The sequence below is a fragment of the Microcebus murinus genome, chromosome 2 (genome assembly GCF_040939455.1).
Source record: "Microcebus murinus isolate Inina chromosome 2, M.murinus_Inina_mat1.0, whole genome shotgun sequence".
Lineage (NCBI taxonomy): Eukaryota > Metazoa > Chordata > Mammalia > Primates > Cheirogaleidae > Microcebus > Microcebus murinus.
The window spans coordinates 105,389,879-105,405,688 of NC_134105.1; the positions used below are offsets into that span (position 1 = coordinate 105,389,879).

At 48.9% G+C, this 15,810-nt stretch overlaps 1 protein-coding gene across 1 annotated transcript; it reads left to right on the plus strand.

Moving 5' to 3' along the window:
- Positions 1-467: 467 nt before the first annotated feature.
- LOC105873097 (SLAM family member 8-like) lies at positions 468-12,344 on the plus strand. The gene is made up of 7 exons (XM_012767662.3): positions 468-568; positions 4,664-5,056; positions 6,635-6,931; positions 8,498-8,632; positions 8,832-8,903; positions 10,362-10,432; positions 12,225-12,344. The coding sequence occupies exons 1-7, from the start codon at positions 496-498 to the stop codon at positions 12,342-12,344; spliced, it is 1,161 nt and encodes a 386-aa protein (XP_012623116.2). The 5' UTR covers positions 468-495.
- Positions 12,345-15,810: the final 3,466 nt, after the last annotated feature.

The window sequence follows — 15,810 nt, forward strand, 5'->3', positions numbered from 1 at the left end:
AAGGAATGAGAAAAGGATGAGCTAACCAATCCTAAACCCAGTAGAAGAAAAGCAATAACCAAAATAAGAACAGAACTAATGGGATATGGACAGAGGAAAGACACCAAACTCAGGAGGGGCCCACTCTGGTTTGCTGTAAGAGAGTGGCTTTTTGGTGATCAGGGTAGCCTGAGTCAAAGGTGTGAACCCAGGTAAGCAGATAAGCATCAGGGGAAGCATGTGTGAGAGCACTGGGCTTGCTGTGACCACAGGAACGGGGGCCTGTCAACGTGATGTCAGGCAGGTCACAGTGTGAAGTTGTACATTTCTCTGCAATTACTTAATGAGTGTGCAGAGCAACTACAAAAGAGCTGAATGGCTCTTTCTCTAGATTGATGGGCTGTCTCCCCAGTAGTCACTTGCTAGTCCTGCCCTTGGAGTGGGAAAATTGTGTAAGCTGGTTTCTTCACCCTTCAATGTTTCCACTGCAGCTGACCAGGTTTGAAGGCAGCCGCCATGGGGCCCTGCTCAGACCACCACCCGCCTTGCTGGGCCGCCAGTCTCCTGGGGTTTATCAGCCTCCTCCTCAGTGAGTAGCCCGGGTCCCTGGGAAGGAGAAACAACTGTGTGGAGCTGGGATAGCTGGGCCATGACCCCGGGAGGGCTATTTTGGTTCTGTTGTTTCTGAGAAACAAGAAAGAGGAAAATGCTGTATTATAATTTGCAAATGCAGCATATTAGGTTAGAGCCCATGGTAAACAGAAGAAATGAAATGGCCTTTTGGTGGTCAGCAGGCTGGGATCCCTGAGCTTGGGCTGCCTTGGCTGCATTAATGGGACTATAGCCTGGGAGCACAGGCCTCTTCTGCTACATTAGCCAGAAATCCGAAGGAAGTTAGAACTGCCTGGAAAGAGGGATACAGAAGGATAAAATAGCTGCCTCCTGGGGGTAAAGGGTTGAAAGTGTGTACTGCTGACCTGGAACTCAGTGGTGTCCTGACAGTCTCTGCACTGTCCTGTGGAGGAAGGGGCCGAAGTGGAACCCGTGTCTGAGCTGCAAGAAGCTCCTCTGGTCTGGGCTGCTTGAGCTCCACTGGAGAGGAGAGTGGAGGGGCACCCCTCTGCTTGGGGCTCAGCTCCAGGCAGATCATCTCAGAGGAGAGGCCCTTGGAAGTCTCAGGTTTATCTTAAAAGTGCTTGTGTAATTGGCATTAGTTTCCATCTGAAAATGTTAAAAAGAATTTGCTTTCTCAGGTACAATGAGTCCTATAGACTATGTCCTTTCTCACCCCTGTGGGTGGCCTTTCCTCCACCCTGAAATGTTGCTCACGCTATGGAGACTTCAGATGAAACCATGTCCATCACAGCACTGTTCTGGGGAAAAACCCTGGGAAAAAAGAGGAGATGCCCAACAATTGGGAGTGATTGAAGACATGGAGAGTATGTGTACCATGGAGTATTATGCAGGCCTAAAAATGCAAATGTCCCCCCTTCTGGGAGGAATTTTTAGTTTTCATGAAGTAAAATGCATGAATCTCCATCAGGAAGATTCAGGAAACTAAATGCAATGAAATCTTTGTTTACAAGGAAAGCAGCCTCCAAAATTTAAGGGTGTCTATGCACCCACATGTTTCTAAGAACATGCTAAAGATGTGGAAGAACCAGTAGATTGCTAACCTGGGCTAGAGGAGGCCATGAAATCGGGGAGGGAAAATGGAGAGGAAGTAGAATGACCTGATCTAGGCTGTCTGTCATACTCATTGCTTTATGAAATATCATATGATTATACAAATAATAATATCCAATGAAAGCTAATGATAAAATAAGTTCTAGTAAATATGAATTTTTGTGAAAGCTTTTATTGTTAATATTTTTGTTTTAATATTTCAGCACTGATTGAACTTGCAGGGAAGTATGTGAAATCTAATGGATTAGAAAGCACTTGTAAAACAGGACTTCTGGAAGCAAAGATGAGCTTTGGGATAGCACTGGGTTAGATCCTGTTTAATTCGGTAACTTTTTGTCGACAGCAAAATGTAGGCTTTCTTCACTTCCACAATATTGTTAACTTGGAGAAATATGTTTGATTGTATAATGTTTTCTCTGTTGGCACTGGGCTGGAGGAATACTAGAGAAACAAAGAAAAAGAAAGAAAAAATGGAAGGAAAGAAGAAAGGGAGGGGAGAAAGAAATAAGGAGGGGACAAAAAATAAGAAAGGACTTAGAATTTTTTAGTTTAGGGACAGGCTGTCTGTGTCCAGATAACAAAAGTAATTCTCTGGAGGTCACACAGCAAGTGGGGAGGAGTGAATTTGGTTTTCCTGTCAGGCCTGCCCTCCCTGGTAGTCAATGGCACAGACCCTAGCAGTGGAGTTTGGACAGAGCCCGTCCTCAGAAGGAACATCTTCCAGAAACTACACTGTAGCAATTCATGGAGCTCCACACCTGGATGCATTTCTTCTTTGGTTTTGGTTTGTCCCCTGCTCAAGTTCAGCCTTGACTTGGAGAGGGATGGGTGGTGAAGGGAGGTGGCGATGGTGAGGGAGGTAATGAAGAATTTGTCCTCATCATTCATAGACCCCCGAACCCTTCCTGGATGTGTGTTTGGAAGGGGACATAGGAAGGGAGTGGCTGAGGGAGGCTCAGCGCACACTGCACTTTTCCAGAAATGCAGACAGCGCCAGTGAGGGTGGCCTCCACTGTTGGGACTGGTCGGCCTGACCCTGACAGCATTTCCTGAGCGCCCACCCGGAGGCTGCTGGCTGGAAGCTGGAGAGGAAAGGGTCTGCATGTGGCTGCAGGGACGTGGCCTCAGACCACATGCCGAAGGACACGTCAGCCTCCCGCAGTGTGTGAGAAAGTGGGGTGCAGACCACACTCAGGAAGGCAGCTGCAGCTGGGCTTTTAGAGACAGCTAGTAAAAGCCTCAGCCAGACCTTCTCAGTTCCTGTCTGTTTAGCAGAAAACACTAGTTTATTTCTCGATCACCCTTCTTGCAATGCTGGCAGGGGGAAAGACAAACACTGTTTTCACCATAACTGTGTGTGAAAATGCCTTCAGAAGTTTTCCCCTTTGGAAAATGAAATCCTGTCCCAGCCAGTCCAGTTGTCCTGCCTTCCTCCTAGAAAGGACGGCTGTTATTTTGGGCCCTACATTAAATGGAGCACCTATGTTTGGTGTCCATTGTCCAAGAATTATATATTTAATCGTGTTATTAGCTATGAAAAACATTGCTGACTGAGATATTAAAGGACACTTGTATTACGCTCATGAATTAAGAAACAAGAGAAATTTGTTTTCTCACAGTTCTGGGGGCTATTGGATCAAGGTTCTAGCCAATTCAATTGCTGGTGGGGCTCTCTGCCTGGTTAGCGGAAGCCTGCCTCCTATCCGTGTCCTCACGTGACCTTTCCTCAGTGAGTGTGCATGAAGAGGGTGGGCTCGCTTGCTCTTTGGTGACTCTTCTTATAAGGACACTAATGCTATTGGATTGGGCCCCACCTTTGTGACCTCACGTACCCTCCCTACATTAGAGGCCGCATCTCCAAGTAAAGCCACTCTGGGTGTTAAAACTGCAACATGTGAATTCGGGGACAACACAGATATTCAGTCCATAACGAGAGGAATCCTTCCTCCCCCTTCCCAGCTTCTGGTGTTTGCTGGCAGTCTGTGCCGTTCCCTGTCTTGCAGCTGCGTTGGTCCATCCACACCTTCCCGTGCCTCCTCCCTGTGTCCCTTCCTATTGGCTCCCTCCGTGCATGTCGGCGTCTGTGTGTAAGTTTCCCCCTTTCATAAGGACGCCCGTCACATTGGAGGAGGCTGCAGCCGAATGACCTCGCCTTAACTTGACTCTATCTGCAAAGACTCTATTTCCAAAGAATGTCACCTTCGGAGGTTCTGGGTTTAGGACTTTCCTGTATCTTTCCTGAGGAACAGAATTCAACCCATAATAGCCCCCCCCTTCCTGCAAGACATGACCCCTGACTGGGGAACCCTGGAGTTTGGTAAATATGTCTGTGACCTGACCTCACACGCATCCTGGGGAGCAGGGCTGGCAACTAAATTCGTGATGGTGTGTTTCTGCTTCTTTATTAATATATATTGTCACATGAATCTTTCAATAAACAAAAATAACCATACTGGAAAAAAGTCATCAAAAAATTTCTGCAAGTAGTTATGAAAATAATAGTGTGATTGGGTCTCATTGTGAAGGAAGGAGAAACGAGACCTGTAGGGTTTTTAGACTCTGAAAAGTTCCCCAACAGTTTTGCTCTATTCTGTTCCTTACAAGCAGGTCACTAGGTGCAGCCACAATCCAGGGGAGGGATTACACATTGACGTGCACAGGAGGGAGAGAACTTTGGGGGACGTGTTAGAGCTGCCTTCTACATTTATGCACTTAGCATGTGCCTGAAAATGTACTCGGTTCTTCTGATCTATGATTTCACTTAATTCATGTTATCATTTTTGGATGGTAAGGAAACTGACGAATAGGCAGTTAAGCCTGTTTAAGTTTATACTCCAGGAGAACCAGGCTTGATCCCAGAATTACTTCCAATTCATTATACTAGCCTACCTTCCAAGAAGGAAGAATTTTGGATGGATTTGATTAAGAAGAAAAGTTCCGTGGTTCTCTTATTTGTTCTTGATGAGAAAACACTCCCGTTTCCGTTTCTGATGCCCAGGTGTCTGCCGTGCTGTGGCTGAGAGTTCTGGGGCACACGGCTCTGCGGTTAAGGACTCTGGAGCCCATGTTCCTCTGAAGGGGATCCGAGGAGGTTCTGTCTTGTTTGGTGTGACCCAGAAGGCAGGAGCAGTTCTGGAAACTGAGCTGGAGGAGCTCTGCTGGAGCTTTACCCCGGAGTCAGACTACAGAGTCATGTTTCGAATACAGAGAGGCGTCCATTCTCCAACCTGGTTCAGATTACAGGACAAATTCAAGCAGAGGGTCCAGGTGCCCAACTTGGAATCCCTGAGGATTTCCAACCTGAGCCTTGAGGACAGTGGGCATTACCGAGCTCAAGCCAGGTTAACGGAAGGAAGAGAAGTTTTGCAGTTTTTCCACCTTACTGTCTATGGTGAGTGACACCCCTCCCTCCAGCCCATGGCTTACCTCCTCCTTTGTCACATTGGCCCCATGTTGCAGGATTCCATTCAGGCACAGCCTTCACACTCTACCGCCTCCCCTGAAATAGGTAAAGTGCAGTCGTCAGATATGGAGTCCAGAGCTGAGATTGATACCAGGGCGAAAATCACTTTGGTATTCTGGGAAAGACAATGGAAATTGGTGAAATAGAAATCATTCCAATAACATTAATCATCCTTTCCAGGATTAATGTTGCTTAATTTGTGTAATAGTTTTCTATTGTTTTTAGAACAAATTACGGTGAATTAGTAGCTTGAATTTGCAGGAATGTATTATGTCAGCATGCTGTAGGTCTGAAGTCGGACGGAGCTTGCACTGGGCTAAAATCAAGGTGTTGGCAGGCTTGTCCTTTCTGGAGACTCCAAGGGAGGATCCATGTTCTTGTCTTTCTCACCTGCTCGGTGCATTCTGCCTCCCTGGCTGTGGCCACCTTCCTCCATGTTCAAAGCCAGCAATGGTGGGGTGAGTCCTTTTAGACCCCTCGCACCTTGTCTCCCTCCTTCTTTCATTTCTAAGGGTCTTTGTGATTCCATTGTACCTATCCGGCTAATCCAGAATAATCTCCCCATTTCAATGTTAGCTGACTAGCAATCTTAATTCTATCTGCTACTTTAATGCCCTTTCCATGTAGTTGAGGTTGCCAGGACTACAATGTGGAAATATCTGGGGCCACTATTCTGTCTCTCACAATTGGAAGTCCACACATATCAAGTCCTCCCAGTCCCCTCTCCTCGCACCCCAGCCTGAGACTAACTCAGGACTCAGGTAACCCATCTCTCAAAGGCTTCTAGTTGTGGACCGTTTATACTGCTTAGGACAGATGTTTATCGAAGACTTTCTTTCCCTAGAGTTCCTCTCTGCATAGGGAAATAACCTGCTATGGAGAGAGCGTGTTTGCAGCGTTAGATCCCATGTGCTTTCTAAGACAGGCTTACACATCTGACTCTTCTCCTCCTGTCTGTACCTCAAGTCCAGTGGCGTGTTATAAACACACTCGGAGATGTTCCCTGTCGCTGCCACTGCATCTCCCACCAATGTGTGTACTCTTTGGAGCATGGGCTGTGTCTGGCCTCCCAGGGCTGGCCTGAAGTTCTGCCCCAGAGGGCCGTGCAGTCCCAGGCTGCAGTCCCATCATCTCAGCTGGAGATGCTGGGAAGGACCCTGGGCCAAGACAAGCCCTTCTGCCCCAGACTTCTTCCTCTTCCACGAAAGACACTAATTTCATAGAAACTATGGGCCTTGAGTTGGTGGAGTCCAGCCTTTGTTTCCTTTGGGAGATTTTTGTGACTTGTTTAATCTAGTGACACATCACAGGGCTGACTCAGGGGCTCCGCTTCTTATTGTCATCTGCTCAGTGTTTAGCTTAACACAAACTGTGTGTTATCTGTAAAACACACCCACTTTCCCTACAGGGTGCATGCCATGGCATCTGTGAGAAAATGATTACAATGTATGGTGTGTAATGTTCTCTACAAACGAGGCTCTTTTCTTTTGTCCCCTCCTGCCCCAGAACCTGTGCCCCATCCCCACATCCTGGCTCAGTCACCATCCATCGCAGCAGGCTGGTGCAACGTCACCCTGATGTGCAGGGCCCCAGGGGCCACAAGGGACCTGAACGTGACCTGGGAGAGCAGGGGCCTCCCCCTGGAGCTGTGGCAGAGAGGGACACCAGGAACAGCCCTTGACTCCTGGACCCTGGCTGCAAGCCTACCCCTGAGTCAGCCCAATGCCAGCTTCACCTGTGTGGTCAGCAATCCCATGGACCAGAAAACTGTCACCAGAGATGTTGGGGACATCTGTGCCCAAGGTGAGTGGGAAGGGGGACCTGGAGTTCAGGCAGCATGGGGGCCTGCGGGTGTGGGCTTTTCTCCCTGTCATGTGTATTAGCGACACTGTCCACCTGGTCACCTACTCAGATGCCTGAGAGTCCCAGTAACCTCACTTCTACCTTTGAGCATCTCTCCCGTCCATGCCTTCCTCTGCCAACCACCCCCCATGTCCCTGCTGGTCCAGGCTGCAGCCTTCCTATGGCTCTCCCTCCACATTTGTCCTCAAACACTCGTCCAGAGTTGGCTATGGGGAAAGCAGATGGGATTGTGTCATTGTCTGTGTCATCTGTGGGAACCTGATTCCAGCCCCTGCTGTAGGATTTATATCTTAGATATTCCTCCACTCACATTGCTGGCCTCACCCACTCACTTCACACCAAAGCGCTCGCTGTAGTTCCCTGAACGTGTCCTGCCATTGCAAGATTATGAGCTTCTGGACATGCTGTGTCCTCTCCCATGAGCTGACCCGAGTCCCATGTGCTTCCCTTCCTGTCTTAGTGCTCCTGAAGGATTCCCCTGAGGCGGGCAGGCTTCGTGGGGTGAAGACTGGATAGTGGCACAGGGCCCCACACTTAAGGTTTGGTTTAAAATTCTGCTGTTAACCAGTTTGAGCAAAGGCTCCCTGTTTTCCTTTTGCGCAGGGCCTACAAGTGATGGGGTTTGTCCTGCCCTTAGGCACCACCTCCTTAGGGAGCTGTCCGTGGCCTCCCCACACTGAGCAGTGATGATGGATTTGTGTCTTTGTCTCTTCTGTAGACCGGACAACCCTGAGGGCAAGGCCATGTCTTGTTATCCTTTGACTTCATGTGCCAGGCCGGCATCTGGCAAAGTTTGCTCACAGCCAGTGTTCCTGGAATGAATGAATGACCGGGAGCCTGTGTGCAGCCCTGTTTTCCCTTTCTCCAGGAGCTGCTGGAGGGTCTGATGTATCAGTTCCACTTAAACTGCCTGTGACCTTCTCCCTTGAAACCATCCTGAGTCTCAGCTAACACTTAGCATGACCACAAGGCCCTCTGGGGAGAGACTCCTACGTCCTCTGACTCTCCTCCCTGCCTGCCCCTGCCCTGCCACAGTGGGGGTGCTGGCAACTCCCAGGGCTGGCGTTTGACACAGCCATTCCCTGAACATGGTGCTCCTCATTCCTGCGGTGATCCCCTCTGAATATCTGGAAACTCCTACTCCTCCCTCAAACCTCAGTCTACCCACACCTCCTCTGGGAGGCCCTCTTGAACCCCTAGCACAGGTGTAAACTTCTGTTGCAGCAGGGTTCCTCTGTGTGGCCTTTGGTATTTTCTCAGTCTTCCTTCCTGGGTGATGAGATACTTTAGGGCATGGACATCGTCTTGTTGATATTAGTATCCCTGGCACAAGCAGCAGCTCAGTGTCTGGTTGAATGAGACGACCTGCCGTTGTCCTCCCTCTTCAGCCTCTGCACCAGACCCTTTGTGCCTTTTACCTGCTTCCTCCCTGTGCTCCCCCTTGGAAACGGGTATCTCAAGTTCTCTCCTAACTTAACTTGTTCATTCTTTCTATGAGGGAAACAGATTCACATGGATGGGACATGGCTAGACTGCTGCCAGACATGCTAAGGGCTACTGTGGTTTTGATGTTGACCCTGGGAGTTATATCATACCTTTGGAAGACATGTGGCAAAAAGAAGAAGACGGAAACAGAACGAGGCAGGTTGCACTTCTCTTCACAGGCCCAGATGCCTCCCCTCCTCCACTAGAACTTGGTCCCCTTTCTCCTGACTGTGGCTGCCAGGAGAGACTCCTGCAGATGGGATGATGGGTGTGGCTATGGCTTTGGTGCTCATGGCAGTGGGAGGGTTACAGGTCTCCAAGGTACAGATTTAAGTATTGTCTGTGTGTGTCTCAGGTGTCCAGTTGCAGGAGGAGCAGAGAGTTGAGGATGGTGGCATCCAGTATGAAGAGCAGGAGTCTCAGCTGGGTAAGAATAATGCTGTAGCCTGTGCCAACCAGGCTACTCCCAGGTCCCTCACTGCCCAGCCCTGGCCTTCCAAATCCAGGCATCTGCTACTCTGACCCTGCTGCCTGTTCATGTGTTTCTCGACAATCAACACCATTTAATAACAAAGATTTGTAACAGGTGTCATTGCAATGCTTTGCACTTTGGAAATTTCATAAGCAGAGCACGTCAGTGGGCACTGGCTCTGGAGATCCCTCTGGGCCACTTTTTCCCTCAGCTGCTCCAGGACCCCTCTGTCTTGCATTCCAGGGCCTCAGTTAACTACATGTGGAAGAAAAGGGGCCGATGACTACTGTCTACAGTGAGGTCTGTAACTCAGGCTGGGTCATGAATATCATTTAATGGGAGGAAGCAGGAGAATTGGCACCACTGGGACACGTGTGCTCTGAGCCTGAAGTCTGCAGACACCTGCCTCTGCCAGCTGCAGCTCAGCTCCAGCTGCCTCTGGTCTATCTTAGCCTGACTTTGGGGCCATAAGCTCTATGGGTACTCATGGCCTGGTTACGTTCTGTGACACCTCCCCAAACTGTCCTCATAATCAGGATTCTCACCCCTGCCAGGTGAGGGCTCTTGGTCCTTCATTCAGAGGGATTCTGACTCTTCTCCAAACCCTTCCCAAGGGGACCCTGTCTGATGGTGTAGGGAGCAAATCTCTATCACTTCTGCTGTGTCGCTCTTGTGTGTAATTCTGAGAACACAAGTTCAGGTGTGGGAGCTGTGCTGACGTGTTGACTATGCTGCAGAGGAGGAGTCATAACCCGGGTTTTACCAGCTGAGTTGGGGTCAAAGGAGGTAGAATAAGTGGGTGGAAGCCTGCAAAGGGATTGGCCTAAGGCATCCTTTGCGGATCTCACGTGGACCTCCTTTGGGTGTGTTGAGCAGGGTGTTGGTGTGTGTTGGTGTGCATTTGCACGTTGTGGGGAGTGTACAGGGCACATTATGCAAGTCCACCAAGGATGCCTTCCTTTTCTCCTTTGCTAAGCTGGACCTGAGCCTCAGCCTTCGCCCATGGACCCAAACTTATCTTCCTGTGGAGTGGAAAGAAAAATTCCTATTTTCTCAAGCCCTTCCCAGCCTTCTGTTTCTCAGAGAATGACCCTTAGGGGCAAAAGTTGGGGATTGTCTTAGGAAAACAGCCTCAGGTCTTCCCCTGGCCTGGCATAGGGGCAGTTGGTGTTAAGAACGATGTGCAGTGTCCCCCAGCCCCATGGTGAGAGCTGCGGGGAGGCTCTGACCGAGAAGCTAGTGGAAGGTCAGACACGGCGTCTCCAGCTTCTGCTTATACCGACCCTCAGGCACCTGTAGTCACGCTGGCTCCATACCCTACATCAGCCTCTTCCTCTCTCACTTGCATCCCTGTGCCTGAAATGATGGTTTATTCTTCCTGTTTCTCACCCTCACCTCTGCCTGTTGAATCAGCCATCCTGCCAAAAGCCTCCTCCCAAGATATTGTTCATGGAGGCTGTCTGAATCCTGAAGGTTTGGAAACGGTCTGTCCCACATCTGATCTCTCTGAACACCTTGAATATTATGTAAGGCAGCTGGCACAATCTACCCTGGATTGGAGCCATGAATCTTCCTGCAGGGCTCCTTCCGGAGGGTGGTGGGGCCATGGGAGAACAGAGCCAAGGAGACAAGCACCCTCTATGTGTGGGGGGGTCTGGGCTGCCCTCCTCCCATTCCATGCAGGCTCAGCAGAAGGGGACGCCTCACAGAAGCTGATGACAGTCTCTCTGGTGTGGCTCCCTTGGAGGCAGAGGTGGACATGATATCAATCCTCGATTATATCTGCCCGAGGTCCTAGTTGGGGACCTCCTTACCCCACCATTACCCTCTGGTTGCGTGAGGCCCTGGTGGAGCTTGCACCGCAGTGTGTGAGTGTTTCTTCCCTCGTTCGGGTCCTCACATTGCAGCATCCTGTTTTGGTCCCAGCTCTTACACAGAAGTGGGCTGACTCTTGTTCCATGAGCTGCTGTGGTTTGTTGGTGGCCTGGGTTCCTGGGTCTCTTGGTTCCCCTTGCAGCTTAGAAGAGCTCAGCTGCCTCACTGCTCAAGTCAGAAAGCTCAGGTCTGAATAGGGTCTCTGCTAAGTGCTTGATCACTGTGAACCAATGCTAGGAGCCTGCTGATGGGTGAGGGAGGAGGGGAGGACCCTCTTCTCTTTCAGCCTGAGCAGAAGCTGTCGGTGTGCCAGTCACTGCACTGGCTTCCCTCGGGCCTGGTCACAGTTGGGCATCAGTGCCCTTCGGTCCCGGGACAGTGTATGGGAAATGCAGTTGTATAGGCAATAGGTTTCTTAGGCCAAACTAAAGTGATTGCCGGCGTGTCTTCAGCTGGCCTTCTGGTAAGGCATGAGTCAACACACTTCTGTAACCAAGTGTTATCTCCTACGTGAACCCTTGTGATCACGCTTTCCCATGGCACATTGTCACTGATGTTCTGAGCCATATAAAAGCGCTCTCCTTGTTCTCGGCCATGCTTTTGCCGCTGCTGCATCCCTCCGACAATAAAGATTATGTCTCACCTGCCCGCTGCCTCCTGTCTCTTCTATCAACTCCCAGAAGCCTGCTCTGGTGCACTTGCTGGGCACAGAGCCCACTCCCCGCAGGCAGGGTAAGAGGTGAGCACCCAGGTGACCTTCCCACTCCACCTAAAGCAGGAAAAACAAGGAAAAAAACTGGGCTTTTCAGCCTATAGTGAACCAGGTTTTGCCTGAGGCACTTTGCAAATATTATTTCTTCTAGTTCTTTCTTTAGGGGTGGTATTGGTAACTGGCATCCAAAACTAGTTGGTGCCTGAGCAAAGCCTTAAATCCAACACTGGATGATTCCAAAGTTTCTGCCTTTTCCCTCCACCACGTAGTCACTGAAGACCTTTGCTATGGTTTGAGTGTTTGTGTTCCTCCAGAATGCATGTTAGATCTTAATCCCCACTGCAACAGCATTAATAGGTGTGATTTACGAGGTGATTAGGTCTCTCAAATGGGATTTGTGCCCTTACAAAATAGCTTGAGGACTTAGTGGAGTCCCTTTAGCCATTTTCCATGTGAGGTTGCTGCAAGAGTGTGACATCTATGGAGCAGGAAGCAAGCCCTTACCAGACACTGAATCTGCTGGCGCCTTGATATTAGACTTCTCAGCTTCCAGAATGTGAGAAATAGACTTCTAATATATTTAATTGCTCAGTCTAAGGCATTTTGTTATAGCAGCCAAATGGACTCAGACTACCTTGGAATCCTGGAGTATTCACATGGGAATACCCTCCTGTTTTTTCTCTCCCAAGGATCCTGGCCTCCTGAGTCAGGTGCCTCAGTTCGGGCTGAGTCCATTAGTGATGGAACAGCAGGTGGCTGAAAGAGGAATTGCACCTGAAGTGACAATGGGGCCCTGGTGGGAGGGGTGAAAGACACGGAATGAGGGACGTTGTACTGAGGTGCAGACGAGGCATTCAGAGAAGAGATGTTCTCTTCCTTGGTTTTTATCCAAGTTCTCTCCTCTCCGTGTCAGGGATATCAGCGCCCATATCCTCAACCCCTTTACATTATAATTTGTTGTGTCATTGAATAGGCTTTATGTGAGTCTCTCATTTAGACTTTCAACAACTCTGTGAGGCAGAAATCCCCATTGTACAGGTGGGGAAACTAAAATCCAGAGGTTAAGTACCTCATACAAGTTCTCCTGAGTGTGAGTGGCAGAGCATGATTGGCGTCCACAGGGGAGCTTAATTTTACTCATTTTGACTCCATTTTATTCATTCTAAACTTTGACCAGTCTCTTTGTTCCATTGGGTCTTCCTTCATGAAGTTTTTTGTAACCCTTGTTCATCTTATTCTTTCATTCCTGTTTTCTACTTTCATCTTCCTTATGTTTACATTCTTACCAGCAACATGTAAGGATTTCTCCACACCCTCCCCAACTCTAGTTACTGTCCATTTTTTAAATTATAGCCACCCCAGTGTGTGTGAAGTGGTATCTCATTTGCTCTTGATTTGCATTTCCCAAATGACTGATGTTGTTGAACATATTTTCATGTGTACATTAACCATTTGCCTACCTTCTTCGGAAAAATCTTTTCTGTCTTTCATTCTCTCCTGTCATGCATGACCCCCAACACTCCATTGAAACTGCTCTTGTCCAGGTAGCCAGGGAACTCTGTGTCTTTAAATCCTATGGTTGATTCTCAGTTCTCATCTTCCTTGACCTCTCAGCAGCAATTGACACATCCTTCCTTGAAAACCTGTCTTTAGCTTGAGAAAGATCTGACTTGTGTTGTTGGCTCTACATTTAAAAGCTGCTTGACTTTGAGCATAACCTTAGTTATGTAATTAACATAAACTGTGAAGTCTCTTCATTTCATTTTCTCTCCTTTTTCAAAGAATCACCTCCTAGGACCCCTGCCCCTGTCACATCCATCATTCAGCTCTGGTGTCCTCCTTATCAGGAGAGCTGGGGAGGGGCAAACTTCCTCTCTCTCAGAGAGAGAATGCTGGCTGCAGCTGACTGTTAGATTTACAAATTCCAGGGACTCTCCAGACTCCTGTGGCTATTGTTTTACAAGCCTAAGTTTTGCATTAACCAGATTCTGTCCTATACATTCTTTTCAGGTTCCCACCTGGAACAAACCTAACAGTCACTATGATTATTTCTTCAATGAGCCAATAAATGTTTCTTCGGTAAAGGTGTTCTTATTTAGAGACTAGTCCCAATGTAATTTTTAGAGGTTGATGTTATTTTAAAGTGTCAAGTGGTATTTCTTTTCTTTTTCAAAAAATATTAATGCAGCAATATTTTGCAAATTATTAATAGTTTTTTCTGTTTGGCTTTTCTGAATACATTGAGTTCATGACTTTACTTAGTAGGTGTGAGACAAGCATGTGCCCAAGAGAGATTAGAGTTTGACATAAAGGAATGGAAAGAGGAGGAACAGAAATGTTCAGCTTCTGGCATGCAAAATAGGAAAACAGGATGTTAGAACAAGCCAAAATGTGGGTGAATATGAGAGAGAGAGAGAGAAAGAAAGAGAAAGAGAAAGAGAGAGAGAGAAAGAGAGAGAGAGAAACATCTATGTTGGCCTGAGGTCGTTGTGGTACAGAGAGGAAGGAAAAGAAGGGGCACCAGCAGTGGTAGCAGCCAGCTGAGGATCACACATCCCTGGAAGGCCTAGTCCGTGTGTGAACTGGGGAGGGTAGAGTGGGGAGGGGTGTGCAGTAGACAGTAGTGTGGGGTGTCACTTTCCATAGTCGATGAGGTGGAAAACCTGGAAAAAATGCTCTTCTTCTATTGAACCTGGCTTGAGCCTAGTACTGGCCACTGTCCTCAGGCTTCAGGCTCTTGGTCCTCAGAGAAGTCATGGTGAGCACCTGGATCTTCTGCTTGAACTTGTCCTGGAGGCTGACCCAGGTTGGACACTGGACCCCTGTGGACTGTGTCATCTGACTCAGGGACAAAGCCCCAGGGGAGCTCCTCCAGCTCGGCTCCTGGAGCTGCTCCTGGCTTCTTGGTCACACAACACAAGACAGAACCTCCTTGGATCCCCTTCAGAGGGACGTGGGCTCCAGAATCCTCAACTCCAGAGCCGTGTGCCCCAGATCTCTCAACCACAGCAAGACAGACACCTGAGGCATTGGAAACAGGAAATGCCAGGGTTTTCTCACTGAAAACAAGTGAGAGGGACACAGAACCATCCTTTTAAACTGGAATCCATCCCGTCTATCCCATTGATTCTAGGAAGGTAAATCAGCATAATAAAATTGAAGTAGACCTGTGTTCAAATTTAAAATTTAAGCCACAGTTTGCTCTCCTGCAAAATGGGGGTGGCAAATGCATGCTTCACAGTGTTGCTGCTCTTGAGACAAAGTCCTGAGCACCTAGTGAGGTGTCTAGTGTGTGGGAAGAGCCAGATGTACGTTTTCTGCTTCTGGGGAGCAGTGCCCTAAACAGTCCCAGCCGGGCTGCCCCCCTCCCCCCCAAGGCTTCATCATTTGCTCCACGCTACAGAGTTGTGACCGTGAACTGCACCAGGCCCTCCTCCTGAGCCCAGACCTGACTCACAGCTGCCACTCAGACCAGAGCAGGACCAGGGAAAGGTACTGTAGAAGCTGACCTCCTCTCTCCTTTCAGCACCTGCCAGATTTACTTTGGTTTGCCGCTGTCTGGCAGTTTAGCCAGCTTACTGCTTCAGTTCCATTTTCCTTGTATCTGGCCTACTTCCCTCTTTCTTAACTTAAATTAAGCTATTCCTTCACCTCACTGGGCGCAGAGAATCGTGCATGACTCAGCTTCAAGGGCAGCACCCTCTAAGACAGATTCTTCCTACGTATTAATTTATGCACTCGATAAAGTACCTGCCCCGGGCGCACCAGGGAGTAAGCTGTGATCTGTGCCCTAGGGAATCCTATTCCCATGGATTGGGAGAGATTCCATATAGAGCAGCCTCATTACAAGGCTGAATGCCACAAAAGCTATGTATGTGTATAAAACGATACAAGATAGTTCAAGGGAAGGAGAGGCCACATCTTGCTGGTGGAATCAGCAAAGGGTTCTTGGAGGAAGTGTCCCGTGGACTGCTTCTCCAGGCTGAAGCATCCCTCTCCCTTCAGCTCCTCTTGAGATTTCCTGAGGGAGTCTCCTTCAGGACCTGCCTCACTGGCGTCAGTGCAGTGCCTGTTTCTACCTTGGGCCATGCAGGGAAGCTTCCTCCCAAGCTCAAGGCCCCTCTCCATCTCCTCCTGCCCCCGTCCCACTCCTTCCTCTGCTCATCCAGTCCCACAAGCATTATGTTTGGGAAGTGTTTCGTTAAGAAGATCACGTGAGTGATGGGGGTTAAGGAGGGGGAACTAGATAGAGAGACCCAGAAATGTGGCTGGAGG